The 23,479-nt window shown below is 43.2% G+C and overlaps 1 protein-coding gene and 1 long non-coding RNA gene across 4 annotated transcripts in view; one reads left to right on the top strand and one right to left on the bottom strand.

Annotated features, from left to right (window-relative positions):
- Positions 1-589: 589 nt before the first annotated feature.
- On the bottom strand, positions 590-23,244 carry RBBP7 (RB binding protein 7, chromatin remodeling factor). Of its 2 annotated transcripts, none has more exons than XM_082718402.1 (12): positions 22,880-23,244; positions 21,884-22,028; positions 17,096-17,241; positions 13,698-13,871; positions 12,533-12,648; positions 8,822-8,982; positions 7,941-8,067; positions 7,743-7,820; positions 6,688-6,764; positions 4,299-4,356; positions 1,739-1,849; positions 590-1,043 (listed from the first exon to the last, which is right to left on the bottom strand). In XM_082718402.1, exons 1-12 carry the CDS (start codon positions 22,893-22,895, stop codon positions 975-977), a joined length of 1,278 nt encoding a protein of 425 aa, XP_082574528.1. In that variant the 5' UTR covers positions 22,896-23,244; the 3' UTR covers positions 590-974. The 2 variants fall into 2 exon arrangements, with proteins under 2 accessions (XP_082574528.1, XP_082574529.1); XM_082718403.1 differs by having other exon boundaries at positions 13,698-13,844; positions 22,880-23,226.
- The window catches only part of LOC309856806, a 57,838-nt gene continuing 57,557 nt past the window's right edge, over positions 23,199-23,479 (top strand). For both annotated transcript variants that reach the window (XR_014307359.1, XR_014307360.1), the window contains exon 1: positions 23,199-23,266. This is a non-coding gene — a long non-coding RNA (uncharacterized lncRNA). The remainder of the gene's footprint in view (positions 23,267-23,479) is intronic.

Below are 23,479 nucleotides of genomic sequence, written 5' to 3'. Positions count from 1 at the left end.
GAGGCAGGCAGAGAGAGAGAGAGGGAAGCAGGCTCCCTGCTGAGCAGAGAGCCCGATACGGGACTCGATCCCAGGACCCTGAGATCATGACCTGAGCCGAAGGCAGCGGCTTAACCCACTGAGCCACCCAGGTGCCCCGGGAACAATTTAATTTGAAGATGAGCCAAAAGTATTTAAGCACATTAACTTAAAAGTTGGCTGGCCCCTCTTATATTTGACTGTAATTATTTTAGACTTAAAGGGCTACAAGGTCGTCATTGTCGATTTTTGATCTGTTAAAATTAAAAACTATCACTAGGTGGCAGCTCCTGCGAAACAGGATGAAGGGCCAACCTGGTATATCCCCTAGGCTGACGCTGACCCCTGCTGTGTACGCGAGCGAGCTTTCTTGGGCGGGGGTCGGTGTAGAAGTTACAGTAGGTCCGTGTGTACAGGTCTAACTTCTTACCCAATCTCTGGATCAGGACACTCAACGTATCCCGCAAAGTAATTCCGCACGCACACGCGTACCAGTTTTCTCACAGGAAGGGACGCACATGGACAACACACTCATACTCTCCTACCCGGGTTCTAAGAAAACAAAACCAAATTTATTTTAAAACTTTATTTCTGCAAAGCCAATCAACAAGTGTTGGAGGGAAAAAGTGTAAAAGTTATTCTTGCATATTTGGGAACAGCAAGCACTTAGTTTGAGAAAACAAGGACTTAAAATAGTTGAATCAAAGGCAGTACCCTGCTACTTGTATTTAAAACAACAGTGATGTTCTTTCTTAAACAACATTCCTTTCTTCCCTAAAAGCTACAATATGATACAGTACGCAATAGCTCACTTGAAAGTGCTAGAATCAGAAGGTAAAGAACGCCATATGCCAACCCACTTACATTTCCTACTATACAATGCCTTTTCGGCGCTTGATAAACCAAGCATTCATGTAGCATTACATTCAACAGAAACATTTCTTGTACTTTGGGTTTTAAGATCCTTGCCCCTCCAGTTCCGATGTTGTGACATCTGACTCTTCATCATTGTAAATATTTTCAGCCTGGAGAGGACAACCAAATAAATGCATAGGTAAAACTCCCCATGGTTTTTTACAAAACCTCCTGAAATCAGCATTTAATTCTGTCTAGATTTTAGGATTCACTGGTCAGCGTGTTTCTGTGTTGGACATTTTTAGAGTAATTTACTTAGTAGTTTTCCCCCCAGACTTGAATGAGGAAAACCCAGGGCCAGGGTTCTCATTTGGCAGAGGAGCCCACCTAAGCCACCAAGCTGCCCACATGCTACTACTTTCTGTAGTAAACAGTGTTTTCCAAAAGCATTTCAAGCATCTCTGAGATGAAGCACCGGCCCTGCGGGTTAATGAGAGGGTTAACACCACCTCAGAAACACTAGGTGCTCAGTACTCCGCTTCCGAGGACTCGTGGATGCTTTGCTCCTGTATCCTTCATGCCCGTGACGGAGCAGACCCCGGACCTACAGCAGTGACGCCAAGAGCCCAGCGGACGAAGCGTACGACATCATGCAAAGCGGAACAGAGGCCGTGTCCCCGTCTGTGTGCAGACACAGATTTCTCCTGACCTGACAGGTGCATACCGAACTTAAGACTTGTTAAAATGGAGAAAGGTCTTTTAAGATTGTGCATATTGCACCAAATTTAGAAAAGCAACAATTCTGTAATAGAAACACTTTGAGTGAATGTCTCTTCGTTCAGGAAAAATAAACACTTTAGCTCACCATTTGCCATATCTGCATGATGTTATCCTCAGACACCGAGCAGATGACCCAAGGCTCATTGGGGTTCCAACTAAAATCTGATATCTTGGCGGTGTGTCCTCCATGAATAAACTGTTAATAAGAATTTTAAAAAGCCTGTTTCATATCTTAGTTTTCAGAGCATCAATCTTGCAACTGAGGTTTAAGGGAGGGGTTTACGGGCTTCGTAATCCACCCCCTGCTGCCTCTGCAAGTTTCCAAACCCTCAAGAAAGATGGGACAGTACAGCAACGCCTGGCTCCCCCTTTGCCTACACTCCCGATACAAGTATGTGCACGGGTGCGTTTTTCTCACACAAACATACCTAACTAAGCCGCCCCCCCAAGTACTTCACCCCACATCACCCAAAAGTGAGGACATCTTCCTACACAACCACAATGCCATTTCTGTACCTAATACACTTAACATTAATTCAGCCTCATTATCAAATATACGTACTTCGGTACAAACAGTTAAGACAATAAATCTCCTTAAAGTTCTGTCTGTTACAGCCTCTCCAAACTGGCCCACCCGAGGAGCCTGCACACCGCCCAGCCACCCTCCATCTCCCCAAGGGGCACCACTCCCGGCAGGGATTTAAAAAACCAACCAACCCCCAGGGTCCAAAAGCAAAGCCCCCCAAAGGCTAAGCAGAGGGCTTGCTGTACAATGATGAAGGCAGCAGAGACTCCCTCCCTACAAGACACAGCCTCATGGGAAAGCACTGGACCTCCCTTACCTCAGAATTAAGAATCAGAAGGAACCATTCTCACGGGGACAATATGAATGCACAGTCTTGGACCGAAGTCACATTTCCTAACGAAGTCTAATTTGACTCAGGTTGACAATTAGGTCACATGCAAGGTAACTGTTCTACCTAATCATTTTTTTCAGTTTAAAAATGACAGGAGAAAAACGGCTTTTCAGAATTGTGTTAAGGGGGCGTTGAGAGAAAATACGTTAAGACCACAGGCTTGGGATGTGCAGAGAGTCCTCAAATCAAGACACTGTTGGACTAAAATTACGGTCAGCATCCAGTTTGCCACAAGTTAGGTGTCCCTTGATTTCAAGCTCTCCTGTGAAAGAAGCAAAATCCCAGTGGATTTCCTCAAGGACCACTGTTGAGTGGTCTGTTAAAGAATCATACTATACAGGGTACCCCCAAATAGCTGGAAACCTTGAGAGCACGCCAAGCCAAAGAATCAGCCACAGAGAGCACCTCCTCTCCCACTTCGACAGAGCTAGCTGGGCCGATCCAGACACAAAGCGGGCCGCTGGCTGCCAGGGCCCGAGGAGAGGAGCGGACTGGGAGGTGCTCCCGAGCAGCGCTCCTTCCTCAGGGGAAGGAAACGTTCTGGCTTATGGCGGCGGTTGGAGAATTCTGTGAGCAGACTAAAAACCACTGAATCCTATCCCTTCAACAGGTGAACTGTATGGTATGTGAGTTCCATCTCCAAGTTTTTACCAAAATAAAGTAAGGACCAACAGCTGGACGATGGATGACAGCAGGTGCCGGCAACGCCTCGGCTAGAGACACTTTAGAACTATGAAGCCACGCAGCACAGCACAGACTCTGCAGACTAAGTCACTCAACAGAGAATACACCGTCCAGGTGCTGTCGTCTGTCTAGGGTATTTATTGAGAAATGCTCTTCTTTAATCAGCGTGCAGTGCATAGAACATGCGGGCATGTCTGAGTCATCACACCCCGTGTCCCTTTCTGGCCACTGCGCAAGGAGTGCGGGGATCCAGGGCGTCTGTGCCACGTGGGCTTCGGTGAGCATCTCCTGTACGTGGGGCTCACCTTGGAGGGCCTTCTTTACCTTTTAAAAGCGGTGGGCAAAGCCCAAGGGTACCAAGACTTGGTACTGACCTAGGAATGAAATACGCTACAGTGGACTGGACGACCATCTGCTAAATGACCGGCGGACACGAACGTGGATTCTGAGTGAGGAGGAACCGCCGCGAAGTGCGGCCCCGCGCAACGGAAGGGGACCCGACGCGCACACTGCAGAGCTCGGAACCCGGAGGGAGGAGAACAGGACAGACCCACCCCAGAAACCTTCAAGGGCCGAGAAGATGCCGCTTGATTGTTAGGAGCAGGAGGGAGAGGATACACACTTGGCACCAACAAGATCCAGAATGCTGTCATTTTCTGGGCAGGGAACTTAAAAATCAAGTCACTGGAATATTTCTGTGCTGTTAGATAATGTGAAGTACTGGCTAATTCGGTATCAATACCGAGCCCCCCACCCAAAAAAAACCCCCTCAGAAATACTACAAATGGGAATTAGTGAGAAATTTCATGATTTTCCAGGAGCCCAAATAGTTCTTAGTGAAATATTCATAAAAACCTACTGTGCTCTATTTACTGTTTTCTATAAATGTCAAAACCCAGTCAGAATAACCTTTAAGACCAATTTGAAATCCTCTCCAAGAGCTAGCATTTGGAGTTCTGACTCATTTTCCAGATTCACGGATCAATGACAGGCAGTCCAATCTGCACATGACATTTCATCCTGCATAAGAAAGCCAATATATACCAGGAGTTCTGGAGGCCCATCTTCGGCGTCTTCTGCTGATTGTTCTTCTCCAATTTTGCTATCAAAAAAGAACATAATGCTGTCAATACTGAAATTCTTGCAGAAGGTATCAGTGTTCACAAAACCAGCATCAGCCCACAAAAGGCATCTTAAAATGCACACTCTAGAGACCACATTTCTACACTACTGCCAATGACAACTTCTGTCTTAGTTACTGGTGGGACAGTGGGATGTTCACCTTCTGGAAATGATAAAAGCTGTTCATAACTGAGGATGCAGCACAGAAATTGTTTATAATAAATACTAATTTAAAATTCATTATTTAAAAAAATAAAAGTCATTATTATTTTTTTTAAAAATATTTTATTTATTTATTTGACAAACAGAGATCACAAGTAGACAGAGAGGCAGGCAGAGAGAGAGAGAGAGAGAGAGAGAGAGAAGCAGGCTCCCTGCTGAGCAGAGAGCCCGATGCGGGACTCGATCCCAGGACCCCGAGATCATGACCCGAGCCGAAGGCAGTGGCTCAACCCACTGAGCCACCCAGGCGCCCAAAAGTCATTATTTTTAACTGTGGCTGTTTGCTGCACTGGATTTAAAAGGTAAAACTCAAGATATAAGCCAAGGAGGGTGCCTGGGTGGCTCAGTGGGTCAAGCCGCTGCCTTCGGCTCAGGTCATGATCTCGGGGTTCTGGGATCGAGCCCCACATCGGGCTCTCTGCTCAGCAGGGAGCCTGCTTCCCCCTCTCTCTCTGCCTGCCTCTCCGTCTACTTGTGATCTCTCTCTGTCAAATAAATAAATAAAATCTTAAAAAAAAAAGATATAAGCCAAGGAAAAGAGGAAAAAAAACTTAGCCTAATAACTTCAACATGCCGAATCTGCCAGCAGCCCCAACACTCTTTAAGTTACACACCAAGTATCAGCCTTGATATCTAGCCCCAAGGTGGGCTTTGCTAGTAAGAACTGCTAAAAAAGCAACCAAAATACATAACCTTCCAAGTGATACTCTTTCTTCCTATTAAATTTAAACCAAACACATGGGACTGCTAGACAATGATGTATATCCTCCGGTCATAACTATTTTAATCTCTAATTCTATCCAATGTAATGTAATTCTAACACTACGCAACTTATAAAAGAATTAAGAATTAAGCCTCCAAATTTACTATTGGCACCTCTAGGGACAATTCAGCTGTCAGGGCATCCAGACTTTCAAAGCCCGCTGCTTGATTTCAGAGTTTTCAGTTTCTACTTTTACTACTAAAATTGTTTTCAAATAAAATAGTGTAGACTCAAATATCCGCTTTCAAGATTCTCTACATTCCAAGATTCAATCATGGCTAGAGTCTGTTCTGTACAAACACAGAACGTTAGATGTTCAGAAGTTTTACCAATACAAGTATTTTATTCCAGTGTTTTATGTTCTGTGCACTGAAGAACTGGTCTGCGGTCTCTGTGATGAAAGCGGCCTTGGTTTTAATAAACTAAAAACTTAGCCTACTTCAAAGCAATACATTTAAAATAAGGATTTTAAATAAGTTATTTCTTGGTAATGATTTAAACTTAGGATAATGATATCTGAGAAGGAAGTTTATATAACTGAACATCTTTATTAATGGCTCTAAAGGCTCAAGAAAAGTAAAGGAGTCTGAAATTCTTAGAATGGCAACTCTGAATCAAGGAACTTTACAAAATTGGAAGAACTCTATGCTGAGCCCCAGAAGAATGTAAGCTCGCTTACAGCACCGCCTGTGCTTATTCCGTTCCCAAGTGTATCCCCAGCAGCTACACAGACCACAGCAGGAGCTCAGGTCCTCAAAATGAAACAATGGAAGCACAGAAGAGCAAATGATAGAAAGACTAAGAGTGCAGGTAAGAGACATAAACTAAGAGCCCACATACGAGATATAAACAGCTAACATCTGTACCCCTTTCTATGCCAAGAGTGTTTTCAATATAATTATTTCGATCGTTACGACATACACACGCCCCCAACTTCATGTCTGAATACCAACAACAAAAACTCTCATCATATAAATTCATTTTGCATTCCATTTCCTGATTCACTTCTGTTTTACAGAACCAAGACTCTTCAGGAAGGTACTTGAAAGTTGCTTTAATATTTGGCTTATTAGTCTGACTTCGAGTCAGGTCATGATCTCAGGGTCCTGGGATTGAGTCCCGCATCAGGCTCCCTGCTTCTCCCTCTACCACTCCCCCTGCTTGTTTTCCTTCTCGCTGTGTCTCTGTCAAGTAAGTAAGTAAAATTTAAAAAAAATTTTTGGCTTATTAAATGGGTATCTGCAAACTACTCTCGACTCCATGAATTACATCATCTGTCAGATTGGCGTACTTATGCAGTTTCTTGTCACCGGACTTGGGAGTTACCTTAAATCCCACACGTTCAGGCGGCGATCAGTACCACTTGAAGCCAGAATAGTTTCGTTATGTGGAGACCAGTGGACCTAGCAACACAGATTGGAAAGTGTGAAGTATCATCTGTTCCTATGTTTGTGGGTATTATTCTAATCCTTGAGACCTTCCCAGTTTCTGTTTCTCTATCCTCTTCTTGTCCTATCCTTTCAAGTGCTCTTAAATGGCCCATCTCCTCAGCCTGCTTTCCTGAAGGTCACACCCCAATACAAGGGAGCTCAGCTAGGAATCCCCATAAAGTTACTCAGCCCCCTAACTACCCCAGAAGCTTTTCAACTTTTCAATTAAGTATATCTTAAACCTATGCAATTGAGGGGTGCCTGGGTGGTCAGTGGGTTAAGCCTCTGCCTTCGGCTCAGGTTGTGATCTCAGGGTACCAGGATCGAGCCCCACATCGGGTTCTCTGCACAGCAGGGAGCCTGCTTCCCCCCTCTCTGCCTACTTGTGATCTGTAAATAAATAAAGTCTTTTTAAAAAAAAAAAAAACCTATGCAATTGAAACCACTTAAGACGATATACAAGGTTGTTTGTTGTTTTTCCCACCAGAGGACCTACCATGCTGGATACCTTAACTAAAGAATCCTTGGATTTCACTTTTTAAACTGATCCTGTTTTGCAAGACTTTTTCGACTTCTAAAGTTATAATCTCACAGAGCTCCAAGTTACTTCCCACTAGTTAACCTACACAGAAGAGGAACTTAAAAAAAAAATAGCATGGGCGCCTGGGTGGCTCAGTGGGTTAAAGCTTCTGCCTTCGGCTCAGGTCATGGTCCCGGGGTCCTGGGATCAAGCCCCACATCGGGCTCTCTGCTCAGCAGGGAGCCTGCTTCCTCCTCTCTCTCTCTCTGCCTGCCTCTCTGCCTACTTGTGATCTCTGTCAAATAAAATAAATAAATAAAATCTTTAAAAAAAAAAAATAGCATGCCTGCTATAAAAGCAAAAAGATTTTAAATTTCCCCCATCAGAAATTACCAAAAACCTGACAGAGACAATAGAAAACTGCCACGTACCTGGAAAATTTCATCTTTATGAGATTCAAAGGTATGGAGTTTTAACTTTAAATTACGCAGATCCCATAAAGCTACAGTCTGAAGAAAAATAACAAATGAAAAGGAATTCATTTCTGCACTTTACATTGAGTTTTAGAATATCTGACTAGCACAAGACAACTGGATTCATAAACACCAAATACACAAAAACTTGGAAACCTTATCTGCAGAGCCAGTTGCAAGAATGAACTCGCTATAGGGGTTGAACGACAGGCAGTTGACCTCGGCAGTGTGCGCGTCCACCAGGTGGCTTGGCTTGGAGGTGGTATTGGACCTGGTGTCCCATCTAAAACACAAAGGTACAAGGCACACAACACAAGACAAAGCCACCTGCCCCTCCCCAGCTTCTCACACTTGTTTCCGGGTCCGCGCCACTCCACACCCCCCCATTTCTGCCCCTTACGCTTGCCCCTTCATGGACACCCCAACCATGTACAGAACTGCCAATTCGGACTGCCAACCACTACGTGACATATTCTAAACCTACAGAAAATAAATTAGGGCTATCATTTCCAGTTACTCGTTTATTAGATTCCTGTCTTAATACCAACTACTTCAAGCATACACCAACTACTACACAGAGAACAATTTAACAATTTGATACCTACAACTTAACCTTGTCAAGTCTTATTACTTGGTCACATTTGCCTCAGATAGGAGTTTATGAAATCAAACACATTACAGGTGGCTGAATGCAGCCCAGTGGCCATGACCTGATAGAATCATTCTTAGCCCTCATCTTCAGTCACTGCGACCCCAATTTTGACATTTGCCACTGCCAAGCAGGTTTCTTCATATTTACTTATCTGTTTTCTTTTTTCAAATAAAAAATGGTGTTTACTCATATGCCACAGTAACTTTTATACAAAAAAGCCATTACACGTGTATGGTTTCTTGTATGTCAATTACACCTCAGTGAAGTTTTTAAGGCCAGTATGTAACTTTAAAAAAATTAGTAAATCAAACCACAGGCCACCACAATCACTGATGGTCATTGAGGACACCTACATAGCAAGACCCCACTGAACCTTCCACCTTACATCATAAGTTTCTGATCATCAGCAACCGATCCAAATAAGGACTCGTGGAGCAGATGCCAGGCCACATCCTCTACAACAGCCGAGTGGCCAGTGAAGATGGCTTTAGCATCCACGATCTTGCCTTCCTTTGGTCCTGCGTTTATATCCCACAGACAGACAGTCTAAAGAAGGAAAAAATAAACAACCTTCATTAAAAAATTACTGAACGAGGGGCACATGGCTGGCTCAGTCAGAAAAGCTCATGACACTTGATCTCACGGTCATGAGTTCGAGCCCCGTGCTGGGTGTAGAGATTTCTTAAATAAACGTAAAAAAATTATCTAACTATATAAAAGGTAGAAATAAACACGAGAAGAAACATAAATAAAAGTGAAGCTTCTGAAACAGAAGAGTGTATTCTTGTACCATTCATCATCTGAGATGCAGAGGGCAAGGTAAGGGTACAGTAAGGGGGATGGGGAAACCGAGCATGATGGTAGGCAAGAGACGATCAGGTTCGAGTTTCTACTGACATATCTTCAATAAAGTATCTAAAATTCATCTAGATTACACAATGAAACACAGAGCCCAATATTCAGTATCTACTGAACAGATATTTGTGTCCTAGAAATTCACACAGAGCTGGGAGATTGGAAATTAAAACTAAAACATGCTTCTTCAACAGCAAAAATATTTGGATAAATCTTTGACTTCGTAGCAGAAACCACTACAAACATTAAGAAGTGGGACAGGTGAATAACCCAGAAACCCCAACTAGGCTACTTTGAGAGGCCAAAGCTTAGGGCCTATGGACAGATCCCCACAGTGCACTCCTCAAAACATCAGCACAACCCAAGGAGAGGCCATGGGCCTTCCCCAGGCCCCAAAGATCACAGATCTGTAGGCTCTGCAACCTGAGGCTTCAAATGACAATTATCACAAAGTTAAGAGGAAAGTTTTTATGAAAAAATGTTGCCAACTACAAGGCAATGATTATCATCCACATGGTTTAAAATAAAAGGCAATTCCATTAGAGTAAATTTGCTGCAATAATTCCACTGACACTGGTATGGGGTTCATCTCTTTGAAAATCACTTTCTTATCCGAGTCTCTAGAACAAAGCTATTTCCCAGTAATAGCTATTTACCCAGTACCAAAAAGAAGTTTTATATAATACACATACCCTTAGTCTTTGTGGATACACACTCAGATGCACAATTTACAAGCACTGAAGAAAAAGGAACATGTAGAGCTCTTGCCATCCTCCCCTGCTCATTTCACAAGGATCCCGGAAGATTAGCAATATGCCTGGCACATGCGGAGCCCTTGGAAAACGTCAGCTATTATTATAACTAGCAACTCCCAGTCCGGCGTCTTCAGAATGCACTAGTAATTAAGTAACTGAGCTTAACCCAGCCTCCCTGTTTTAGGGACTCAACCATGCCCACTTTGAGGGACGTGGAAGAAAGCTTCCTTTCATAGAACTAAGGGAGACCCTTGCTTCCCAGCCTCTCCTGTGGCTGGGACACGATGCTGGCTCCATCAGTCTGGCCATAATTTTGAATTGCGAACATCAACAGGGAAATCTGTTCTCATGACTGCCAGTGTGTGTTGGGGGGTGGGTGGGGGGTGTACACAGCAGAGAGTAACATCCACTAGCCTCTTCTCTGGGTTGTAAGCCATTTTCTAGACAGCACAGCAATTCTGTGAGCTGCTCAAGGTCCTTCTGATAAATTTCTTTTCTGTTTGTATCAGCCAGAGTTGGTTTTGCTTGCTTGTACCTAAAGATTCTCAACTGGGCCAATTTCCTACTTTCAGTATTTAAAAAAAAAGCGTAACAGAAATTGTGGCCAGTAGAAATATAAAGAAGGTCTGTGATGCAACAGGCCCCGTTCTAGGCAGGAGGATATACGAAGAAAGAAGGTAAAGAACCTGTGGCCAAGTTACAAGAGCTTTCAAAAGCTCCAGAAGTCTACTCTCAGCTCTGGGCTAGAGTTACAGCAAACATGTTTTACTTACAATATGGGATCCATGAAGGAAGGTGTGGAGCTGTAGGTGGAAAGAATGCTACAAATACTGATCTACAATAAATTAACAAGATCATTTTCCATTTGTGTGGTACTTTTGTTAAAATACTTGTATTAAGGATGCCAGGATAACTCAATAGGGGAAGGTTAGTCTTGCCAACAAATGGTGCTAGAAAAAACACAATAACTACAAGTGGAGAATGAACTTGAACCCCTACCTCACACCATATAAAAAAATTAACTCAAAATGAATAAAGGACCTAAATGTAAGAGCTAAAGGTATGCAATTCTTAGAAGATAATGTAGATGTAAATATCTTTGTGATGTTGGATCATGTAATGGTTTCTTAGACACGATATCAAAAGCATAAGTGATAAAATAAAACACATAAACTACACTCAAAATTCAACTTTTGTGCTTTGGAGGACATCACTAAGAACGAAAAGACAACCCACAGAGTGGGAGAAAATCTTCTGAAATCCTACCTGATAAAGGACTTGTATCCAGAATACATAAAGAACTCTTACAACTCAATAAAAAAAAACACAAAATTTAAAAATGGACAAGGGATTTGAATACATATTTTCCCAAAGAAGAGCTATAAATAGCCGATAAACACATAAAAAAGATATGCAACATCATTAGTCATCATCACCACAAGGAGGTAAACCATTTCACCCTCACCAGGATGGCTATAATAAAGAAGACAGACGACAACAAGTGCTGACGAGGAAGTAGAGAAACTGGTACCCTGGAGTACACATTACTGGTGGGACTGTGAAGTGCTGCAGCTGCCTTGGAAAAGCTTGGCAGTTTTTTAAAAAGTTAAACATAGAGTTACCATATGACCCAGTATTTCCATTCCTACGTAATTACCCAAGAGAAATGAAAACCTACATCCACACAAAACTTAATACAAAAATGGTCATATAGCAGCATCAGCCAAAATAGCCCCAAAATGTTAAAACAAAAAAGAAAAGAAAAGAAAAGAAAAAGAAAAGCAAAGAGCCCCAAGCAGGAACAACCTACATGTCCATCAACTGATGAATGAATCAATTCCAGCACATCCATATAATGGATTATTCTGCCATATAAAGGAGTGACATATTGACCTATGCTTCAACATGGATGAACCTTGAAAAACTTATGCTAAGTGAAAAGAAGCCAGACAGGGAAAAAGCACATATGATTTATATGATTTATCAGGAGACAAATCTATTGACATAGAAAGTAAATCAGTGGTTGTCAGGAGCTGGGGGCAGTGGCGAGGGGACTGCTTAAGGGGTCTGGAGTTTCTTTTTTGTGCCATTTGCTGAAAATGTTTCAGGATCCAATAGTAGTGATGACTGCACAGCTTTGTGAATATACTAAAACCCAATGAATTGTACACTTAAAAAATAAACTAAAAGGGAATTTCTGTCTCACAAACACTTCATAGTTTCCATTACAAAGATACATTTGGAAATAATGGCACACCTTTTGCCCACCTTCCCTCCATTCTAAGGTTGCTTCAAAAGAGCTCTGTGGAATCCCAAGGCTCCAACAGGGCAGTCTGATAACCATTGCTCTAAATCCTGTGAAAACGTTATCACAATAATCAGGAGTATTATCTTAGAAAACCTTTCAACTACACAGCGCTCCTTCAGTGCACAGCTCTCCAAGACAGTCTTTAAGTACATGAGATTAGAAAGAATAAGTCTCTCACATGATCGTCTGATGCACTTAGGAGATGTCCACTCAAGTTCGAATTCCAGGAAAGACCATAGCCTTCCTTTTGGTGGCCTCTTAACCTAAGATCAGGATTACATTCTCCACTTGGGTCTAAAAAAGGAAAGAGACACATTAACTACGAAGTGATTTTCTATTTATCAGAAGTAGTAAAAGCAATCCTCGGTCCTCACTGAATGAGCCGTAACATTCATGATAACGCTTGAAGAAGCGTCACATACAAACGATGACTTGGGACTTGGTCTGACCCACAGCCACTGTGAAAAGCTGTTCTCTGCGCTTCATTTCAAATACTCAATGCAAACCAAGTCTCAAGACCATAAAGTAACTAGTTCCTCTGCAAAACCAAGTACTAGCTCCAACGCAAAACACTGAAACCTACAACTATGCCCTCAGATCGGAGTGGCAACCTGCTCCACCCCGGATCAATTTTTTTCAAACACTTTTGTGAGGAAAGAGTTAAGACAGCAGGTCTGGTTGCTCAGCCCCTGCATGTCTCCAGGGTAGCCCGCAACCATGACTGACCCTTAGCCAACCCCTAGGAATGTGACCCTCACAAAATTCTTCATGTCCCTGACTGATGAAGCTGTGTGTGCCCAGAGCAGTGAGGCGTGCCGTAGCAGCTCGTCAGGACTTGCAGGGTTGTTCAGCAAGATTCAGGATATATCTGGCTTCACTGCTGGGGTCCTGAGTTGCCCTTGCCATGGCTAGTCATAGAGCAGCATGTTCCTATGTGACCAGACCTCTATAAAAACACTAGATCCTGAGAGTCAAACAGGCTTCCCTAAGCAGAGACATTGATCACATGCCCCTTCGGTCTACTGCTAGAGAAAAAGCGTGTTCTACGTGGCCCTAGTGGGGAAGGACTCAAACGCCTGTGCCTGACCTCCCTGGACTCTGCCTGTTGCATATCTTTTCCTCCTGCTTTTGCTCTGTAGCCTCTGCTATAGTAAGTCCTAGCCAGGAGTAGAACCTGTCTGGGAGGTCCTTTCGTTACATCAACTGAATTTTGAGGGTGGTGATGGGACCCCCGAGAAGATTTTTAAACCTTTAAAAATTATAGATTACACTAGTTTGAACCTCACAGCAATTATTTTTCAAGAAAAATGTTCAACCGATGGCCTGATTTCATTACTACATACCTGGTTTAGCAGGGTGCTTCGTATAGTCAAAAACCAGCACATCAGAAGATGGAGTTTTGGTAGCAATGATGTGAGGATTCTGCGGCATGTAACGAGCACGGTTTACTTCTCCTTCATGGTTAATTTTAATTTCACATTCAATTTTTCCTGTTACAGAACCAAAGCCACCAAATTCTAATGTGAGAAGAAAGAAATAAACACATACACTTACGATTAAAAATCAGAAGTCATTTAGTTTAATCCACCCAACAGATTTTAACCTGGCAAAACACAACACAAATTAACTAGAGAACACAAAAATTTGAGTTTACTTGCCACTTGGAATTAATTTATTCTCAAAGCCCATTTGAATTGGAAAATGTTGACAGCCATTTTATGCAAGTTAGTTGTTTCACCTTGGATTTAGAATAATTAAAAACTGGCCTCTTTCAGTTGTAAAGAGGATGTAATTGTTTCCTAAAATCAGAAATCGATGCTAACTAACCCCCACCCAACCCTAAGACACAGACATATTGGTTCCACTAGCGTACTGAATTCTACTGCTAGCGGAGTGCCAAAGCTCAAATGAGGGGGCTGGTGTGTGAATGAGACTACGGTGCTGAATAGTTATTAAAAAGGCCTTGGAAAAGCAACAAAGTCATATAAAAAGCATAAGGAACTTCTGAGAAGCAGCAAAATAATAACAGAAAGTGTACATGTAGAGAACATCTAAGCACATAACAGCAAACAAGCATTTTCTTTTTTGTGTTCAAAGATTAGGAACGGGAATAGTTGCTGATGCTTAAAAAGTTTGGAGGTTTCACCTCGTAATTGTGTTATTTCTTCCTGACCTACATTGCCGCTTCTCCGCATGTTCCTTTTCTGTTCCCCCAGATCTCAGGTTCGGGAACACTAACTCAAATGCCTGATGGAGCCAGGCAGGAAACAAGTAAAACAGACTGGCTGGGTCCTAAAGAAAACCAACTGAAAGCAGCAAACCACTTCTCAGGTTCAGCCAGCTCTTGCTATACGGGAATGCTTAATGAACACTGGCTCCCATGGTTTAATACTGGCATTCAGCCACTCTTCTCTGTGGCAAACGTAGCTTACTCTTCTGTGTGGCTGAAAATCACAGACCAGTCCACACAGCTACGCCTACACAACCATATACAATCACCTTTTTCCTTCTCAACATGTCCCCTTTCCATCGTGTCAGTGGGAGAAACCTGGCCCAGCCTTTCTAAGATTGCCACTCACCCTGAGACTCTGCTCCAACTCTGCCCCAACTTTGCTTTTCATCCCACCACCCAACCCTCCACTGTGGATTCCAAGGGCTCTAGCATTTCTAACATAAAGACACTCAAGTTCCCCAATTCCTTTACTTAGAACCTGAACAGCTCTCCTCTTCCAAAAAAACAGATTTCCAGTAAGATTTACTTTCAACACAGGGCCTTGTTTTCTCAAACTCAAAAGTTCGAAAATAAAAACCACCATTTTAATGATAAAATACTATCCATTAAAAAATACCACAACTGAAAATAAAGAGAGGTGTTAACTGTAAATTATTTCAGGCACTTGTTGGAATGGAATACACAGAACAAGTGACTTCGGTAACTTGATACATCCATAAATTATGCACAGAGACTAAGTCTGAAGCCAAAAGTCCAATAAATACATACTTTAGGATTAAAATCCACTGAAAATTTCTCATTACGATTTTTACAGAAATAACGCATAAAACTGTAGGGAAACGGACTGTGAATTGTGGCAGTGGCAAAGGGATTAAATCATTTTGGAAAATTGTTTTAGACTATTTTAAGCTGACAATGAATACACCATAGGACTCAGCAATCCTACTCCGCTAGATGAATTCTCCCACATGTGTACAAGTAGACATGGCAAGGATGGTCACTGAAGCACCATTTGTAAGAGCAAAATACCAAGCAAAGGCAGTCCAACTGCCCCCTGGTAGAATGAATCAAGTAAGGTTTAAAGCACAACGGAACAAGACATGGGAGTTAAAAGGAGGTGGACATCTACGTGGTTTACATACATACACAAAACAGTACCCAAAGAAAAAAAGTGGGAAAAAAACCCTTTATACAGATTTACTACTGTATGAGTAATAAAAATACAAACAGTTAAAAATGGCACAATAATTTCAGGACAGTGGTAAATTCTTCAAAGGCAGGCAAGTTAGGAAAGGGGGGTATGGGGTGGCAGGATTTTAGCTATAATGTTTTGTTTTCAATATGAAAAAAAACTAAAGTAAATTCCTTAAAATGTTAAGATTAAACCTTTTAGGGCTGTGCAGACAGCACTAACCCAACAGGTCTGGCTGCTTAGCCCTTTCAGTTCTGGGGACGCTGGGACCATGAATGACCCTCAGTCCTGGGAACATGGACCTCAGAATGTTCTCAACGTCACTGATGGATTGATGATTTTGTGGTGTACACCTGGAGCAATGGAGCATGCTGTACCAGGTTGTCAGGGTTGCTCTGCACAGATACAAGATTGACGACATGCACCTGGTTTCATTACTGGGGTCCTGAGTTTCAGTTGTCCTAACTGGCTGCCAGAAGGACGTGCCTGTGAAAACCACCCCCCACCAGAGCCTCAGATGCGGGCACTCAAATGGGTTTCCCTGGGCAGAAGAGAGAGATTCTGCACATGTCCCTGTTATTTGCTGCCAGAGAGAAAGCAGGTCGTGTGCAGCCCTGGAGGAGCCTTGTGCCAGACCTCCCTAGACTCCCTGATGTGTATCTTTCCCCCACTGCTTTTGTTCTCTGGATTCTTTACTGTAACAAACTTTAGCCATGCGTATAATTTGCTGAGTCTTCTGAGTCCTTCCAGCACAATGGCCAACCTTGGGTGATGGTGGGAAGACCAAATCAGGGGAATGTACGTTTGACAGGGGAAACAGGAAATCAATAGCTTCCATAAAAAAGCCACTGTTAACTATTTGGTACATACGCCTCCTCTGACTTTTTCCTATATACACCCAATACATATTATTACTTTTTACCAAAATGGGTACTACAATCACACAAAGGAGTTAATCTATCCTGGACAGCTTTCCAGACTAGGGCATACAGATTTGCCTCATTGTGAGTCTGTGTGAAATTTCAAATTTATCGCATTCTTAGGAATTGCTGAACAGTATTTCAAACATACCATAATGTGTTTAACCAATTTCCTATAAACTAACATCTGGGTTGCCAGGCTCATCTTAATTTTTCAATCCTGCAAATAATGCTATTGTGAAATCCTTGTGCACATGTGAGCAAGTAGTTCTATGAGATAAACTCCTAAAAGTTAAACTGCTGGGCCCAAAGATATTAATAGAAAACTGTAATAACATAGTAGAAAAGAAGGCACACTTCCTTAAACACCAATACTGGAATATACGGTATACCTACCACCCTTCTCACTGTCACAGTGGGAAGCATCAAACTGTGCATCATCGTTCGGAATATGGACTCGAGCAACCACGAGATGATTCTGCTCATCAGATGTGTGAGTCCCCAGCACTAGCCAATGAAGGGCATAATCCTTTCCTTCTGGTCTGTTTAGGAAAGAAAATAAGTCACACTAACCCTAAAGAAATCAGTTGCTAACAAATTCAGTCCATCTCCAATCTCCACACTCATAATCACTGACTTCTCACCTAAAAAATATCTTCCATTTTAAGAAATTAGACATTTCTAAATTTTCCAGTAAGAGGCAACAAGATAGAATGGAAAGTTTAAGCACTGAGCCAGAAAAACTGGGTTCAAATCCTGGCTCAAACTAAAATTAACTATATGCAATTCCTTAAATCACAACTTCCTGGGGGCCCCAGTTTCTTCACCCGAAAAACAGGTTATGAGGGCAAAAGGCATGAAAACTCATTATTAATGTTCAATGTCTATGAAATGGGCTTCTCAATTTTATGGCGGGGGGCGGGGGGGAAGGCTGCTTTGTTACCTTGGTACTATAGAACTCATTTTGACGCTAAAGAACCCACTGATGCTCCTTGGCACTGTGGACCAAACAGTGATTTTTACATCAGTATCTATTAACAATGTTTCCCCATTTGTATTATCAAGAATAACAATTTTCACCTATGCTCTGTGGTCCCACCTCAGTGAAGAGGGCCAAAACCTAAGACTCTAGGCCCCAACACCAGACAAATTAGGCTACTTAGGTTTCTAAAGTTCAATTGTACAAAGCACTCAGTGGATTTTAAAAAAGGGTTGAGGACTGCTTCTACAAATATAATTTACTAATAACTAATACAAATACAAGTTGAAATTTTACCATGATTTGGCTTAATGATAAAAAGAACAATAAATACAAGTCCAAGAACAGAGTAAGGCAGCCATGGCTAAGCAATAGCAGCTTGTTTGAAAAAAGGCATGAGTCTTAGTCAATATATGTTCAGTGGCCAAAAATAGGATATGGCTGCCAAAACAGTTAATTTCCTCTTAGATGCACTTATATGGGGGGGGCAATATATACGAGCACACACCCACTTATTTTTAAATGAAAAAAAAAAAAAAAAAGACATACTTAGAAAACTAGGCTCTAAGCAATATAGTTTGGGAGAACTGAGACAAAACAAAATCTTTGTAGCTCAAAATGAAAAGGAACTTAAACACATCTCATTAGAATCAGTTGAAGAGAACTAGGAATGCTTGAGAGAAAGGAGGCACTGCAGAGCAGTATTATGGTTAACATAAAAAGAAGTGACTTTTTAGGAGCTTAAACAGAAAAAAACAGTACCTTTCTAAGGACCATGGTCCAAACATGGACTGGAGTTTGTGAAAAATTCCTTGACTCTAAAATCCAATTCACGTACTCCCTGACACAATAATCATATAAGGATTTTTTTTTTTTTTACTGGAAATCCTTTCATCTCCATCATTAAAATACAAACCTATTTTCCTGAACCAATCAATATTACAAAGTTTTCCTCCAATGCTGAATGAACCTAAGGCTGCAGAAGCACTAATGTTAAAAGACCTCATCCATTTTCAGTGCCAGAATCCTTTGCTCACTTGGACTCCACTGCTAAGAAATTCACCTGACAAGCTCAGATTATTACAAGGTTATTCTCAGCATTGTCTTAGTGGCAAAGATTGGTAACAACCTAAATATCCATCAATAAAGAACTGGTGACATAAATTATAATAAATTCATAAATGGAATTCTGCAGAGCCCTTAAAACAAAAGATTGTACCTATCTAAGCATGCTGAGAAGAAAGTCTCTAATATAAACTACCAACTGTAAAGTGAAGTGAATAACGAATAACTTGCTACTGTAAAAGAAAGATGGACAGGAGAGGCACCTGAGTGGCTCGGTTGGTTAAATGTCCAACTCTTGGTTTCCGCTATGATCTCACAGGTCCTGGGACTGAGCCCCATGTTGGCCCCACACTCAGCAGGGAGTCTGCTTAACTTTCTCTCTCTCCCTTGCCCTCTGTCCCTCCTCCTGCTGATGTGCACATACTCTCTTAAAAAAAAAAAAAAGATGGAGGAGAAATATGTATATGTACTTATTTCTGGATGGGCTTTAAAAAGTGCCAAAAATGATGGTCTCTGCTTTGGGTAATAAAACTAGGAGAATAGGGGACATGAAAAGGAAACATATTTCACTCCATGCACTTTGTACCACCTGAATTTGAATGATTACAAAGATTCTTAAGTAGAGATTTAGTCTCAATGTGTTTAATAGCAAATTATTCAATAAAAGATATATGGAATAATGAAATTAAATCTTAGAAATGCCTAAATAGAAATTTTTAAAGGCAAACCCACTATGTGGACAATTACCTAACTCAGTTTTTAAAGGACAAGAGTTCAGAAACTGTAAGTAATTATTAGGAAGTATGCTCTATATAGTATGTAGGTAGAAGGCAGGCCTTACGAGGTTGACTAGGATCTAGCTCCTCAAAGACTCAGGGAGTAAGAATAGCCAACGTTTCCAGTGTCCCATATAGTAACAAAACACAATCAAAGTCCCTTCATATTCCAAACAGAATCCTGCAAAAGCACCACAAAGCTATCCTCAACATCCAAGAATGCAGGCTGCCTGGCATTTTCTTGCATTCCCAGAGCAACTGCACATCCCACAACCAGATCCCACTTCTTTGCATGCAAAGAACACCATGGAGTACACAATTTAGAGTATTTTCTCTTAAGTTCTTAAGTGTTAATATAAAAGTAGTACGGTGCGGGGGGAGGCTGCTGGCTCAGTAGGTGGAGCATGCAGCTCTTGATCTCAGTTGTAAATTGGGGCCCCACGTTCGGTGTACAGTTTATTTAAAAATAAAAATCTTGGGGCACCTGGGTGGCTCAGTTGTTAAGTGTCTGCCTTCCGCTCAGGTCATGATCCCAGGATCCTGGGATCGAGCCCCGCACTGGGCTCCCTGCTGAGTGGGAAGCCTGCTACCCCCTCTCCCCCTGCTTGTGTTCCCTCTCTTACTGTCTCTCCATCAAATAAATAAATAAAATCTTTTTTAAAAATAAAAATCTTTAAAAAAGCATTATCTGGGCTAAGAACTTACAGATCTATCATCTTTAACATATCATAGGTAACATTTTTAAAAGACTTGAATACGCAGTTTTCATTGGAATCCAAATGGAGAAATACAGCTATTACACTCTAATAAATTATTTCTGAATACAAAGGGGTGGGAAAATCAGCATCAGTCACCACTTACTGCATACTTACTCCATGCCAGCACTTTAACAGTGCAGGATCTTATTTAATTCTCTCAAAAGTAGGCAGTAAGAAGCGCCAGCACCTTCATTTACACATCAGACAGCTTGGATGCAGATACTGACCAATGTGCCTTAATTTAGCTACTAAGAAGCAGGGGGCAGGATTCAAACTCTGGTTTCTAACCTCAGAGTCCCACCAACCCCCACTGTTTTCTTCTGTTAAGGTAGGTCAAAAAGATCTAAAAGAATGTAAATTAAGCTGTTAAAGCTTTTAATTTACTTAACAGGAATGCACAAAGAGTCAAAATTAAGTGGTGCTGAGAACCCGAATACCCTTTAGTATTTGATGCTCAGAATGGTTATGTCAGTGCTTAGAAGTCTCCATCATATATTTCTTGGCTGCTCTTCCCACATCTGTGTATCTACACTGTGATATTTTGGGAACCCCAATGGAAGTCCTACCTGTATGGAAGAGGGTCTTTGCATATGGAGAATCTGTCCGTTAAAGGAGTAACCTTATATAAAGTAACTTGCTCTTATTTCCATAACTTGTCTCAAAATCCCCTTCCTAGATTAATTTTGTTAATGCTCATTGAATTATATACTCACATTACCTCAATTTTATAGTTTTAAAGTATATGGCCAAGTTCCTACTAGAAAAAGTGCAAGGGCATGAGAAAGGTGATCTAATACAGGGCTTGGCTCAACTTGGGGATACTCAGTTTTGGGGGCTCAAAATCCCTTTCCACCACTTACAGAATGTGTGATCTTGGGAATTTTACTCAATGTTTCCACCCCAGTTTCCACAACACAAGGATGATAAAAAGTAATCACAGTACACTTTTGAGTATTAAACCAAACAAGGGGACACAAAAACTTCAGATGTGCCAGGCCTTATTTTAAGTGTTCAATAACGCCAGGAATTATTACCAGGGAAATTCCAGAAGTGGCTGAAAAGAACACTCTTACGAAGACCAACAACAACCTCAAAGTGTATTCCACATTATTAGCCTAACATCTTTTCTTTGGCGAACCGTTGCTAAATTATTCCCCCCTTTGCCAATTAAAACCTATTCATACTGGAGTAGCTGATTACATGGATATGCGCACTTGGTAAAAATCCACCAAGCCATATGCTTACGATTTGTGCACTTTCCCGTGTATACCGTATTTTTCAATAAAGTTGTAAAGAAATCCGGCCCCCAGCGGCTGGATTTCTTTGGGGTCAGCGACCCCCAAAATGCCGCTCTGTATTTAAACCAAAAAAATGTCAAATATATCAGATGAGTCCCACAAATATCATTAATCGCACTTTAGCCCCACATCTACATATCAGAAGCCATCCCATAAATCACTTAACTTTCGAAAATATAAATCACCTGCTACCTCATCCAAGGGCTAAACTGATTACACACTCCTGTTCTATATGTGAAATGCTGAAACTAGGAAATCCATGGCAATAGTTAAATCTATGCAAAGTAAAAGTTGCCAAAAACCCTTACTTAGTCACTTCAGGAAGCCACTGAACGGTAAGACTCGGCCACTGAAGAGCATGGGTCATAACCAGGTCATACAGAAACGGTGTATTCTTCTTCCAGATTTTATATTCTTCATTGATGACACGCTCCTCCACAGTATCTTCAAACACTGAAATTTGGAGAAAGCCCATACAATTAAGCGGCTGAGAAAAATCGAAGTCAGAATCTGTACACAGATACTGGAGGTCACCTCGAGATGGCCACACCTAATCCACTCAGATTTACCTCTAATTTGGACACGAACTAACTACTCTTCCAGAACGTGGAGAGAATATTTATTAACACCAGGAAGCTTATTTTTTGCACTTAGAAATCAATACCGCTTGCGCATACAGAATTGGGTAATTACACAGACAACGATTTTGTTTCGCCAGTTACAGCTGTTCGCACCTGTTCTAAGATGACGACCCGTATGTACAGGGGCTCCACGACCCACGCGGGGAGACGAATCCACGTGTAGCAGAAACCCCTCGGCCCGCTCCCTCCATCCCCCACCAGGAGCGGCCTCCGCTCCCACGAAGCCAGCGTCAGCAGCCATAGGCCGGCGTGTTCCAGAATCCCCCGGACAAGGGCCGCGACCCCGAAGCGATCGACGCGCGCGCGTGGAAGGAGCAGCCGTGTCCGCTTTCCGGTGGCGGAGGCCGCCTCCGCCCGAGAGCCAAGGGCGCAGAAGGGAGCGCCGCCGCTGGAGAGGGGGGGAGGGAGGGTGGGGGGGGCAGGGAGGGGAAGGGGGCCCAACCCGCGGCCCCGCGGCCCCGCGCCCGGCTCCGGAAGTGCTCGGAGCCCTCCGCGCCTTGGTCCCGTCCCGAGTAGGCCCCTCGAGGCGCGCGCCTAGCCTCGCGCCCGGCCCCGCCCCCTGCTCCTCACGCCAATTCGCGCCTTTCGCCGGCGCGTGCCGCGGCCTCGCGCGCCCGCCGCCCCCCGCGGTCCCGGCGCGCGCCGCCCCGCAGGGCCTCTTACTCTCTTTACTCGCCATCTTGCGTCGGGTCGTTCGCCCCTCGCCGCCGCCGCCTCGGACTCCCCTCGCTAGCCAACAGCAGACCAAACGCAGGCGCTCCTGCCTCGCCCTGGCGCGTCACACTCTTCTAGCTCTCGAAGCGTGAGCTCCGTTTTACAGCTTGGGTGCTCCCCAAACGCTGCGTCTTTCTCTCCTGCCTCCTCCCCGCTCGCGGGTACCGAGGTCTGAGGCGCTCTTCTCTCTCTCTCCAAACTTGGAACGAGACTTTTCAACCCGCGCCTCCCAGCCCGCCCAGGCAGCTGAGCGCAGGCGCATCCGCCCTGGGAAAAGTGAGAGGCGGCGGAGAGGCGGGCCTGGGAGCCAACGGCTCGGTCGTTTCAACCAATGAGGTGCGTCCGGCAGGTTTCACGCGGCATTTGGAGGCGGGCTTCTGGGGGTGGGCGGGGCGTTCCGCGGCAGGAAGTTGGCGAGGCGCAGGCGCGAGGACTCGCCCAGCGCTCCCAGGGCCGGGCGCGGGGGCGGATGGGGGCGCGCGGGGGTGGGGCGGATGGGGGCGCGGCGTGCGGGCTGCGCGGGGGCCCGCAAGCCCCGGGGCCGCGGGG

Source organism: Mustela nivalis (genome assembly GCF_964662115.1).
Source record: "Mustela nivalis genome assembly, chromosome: X".
Taxonomy (NCBI): Eukaryota; Metazoa; Chordata; class Mammalia; order Carnivora; family Mustelidae; genus Mustela; species Mustela nivalis.
Note: the sequence above shows the minus strand (reverse complement) of the source record. Positions and strands in the feature narration are given on the sequence as shown.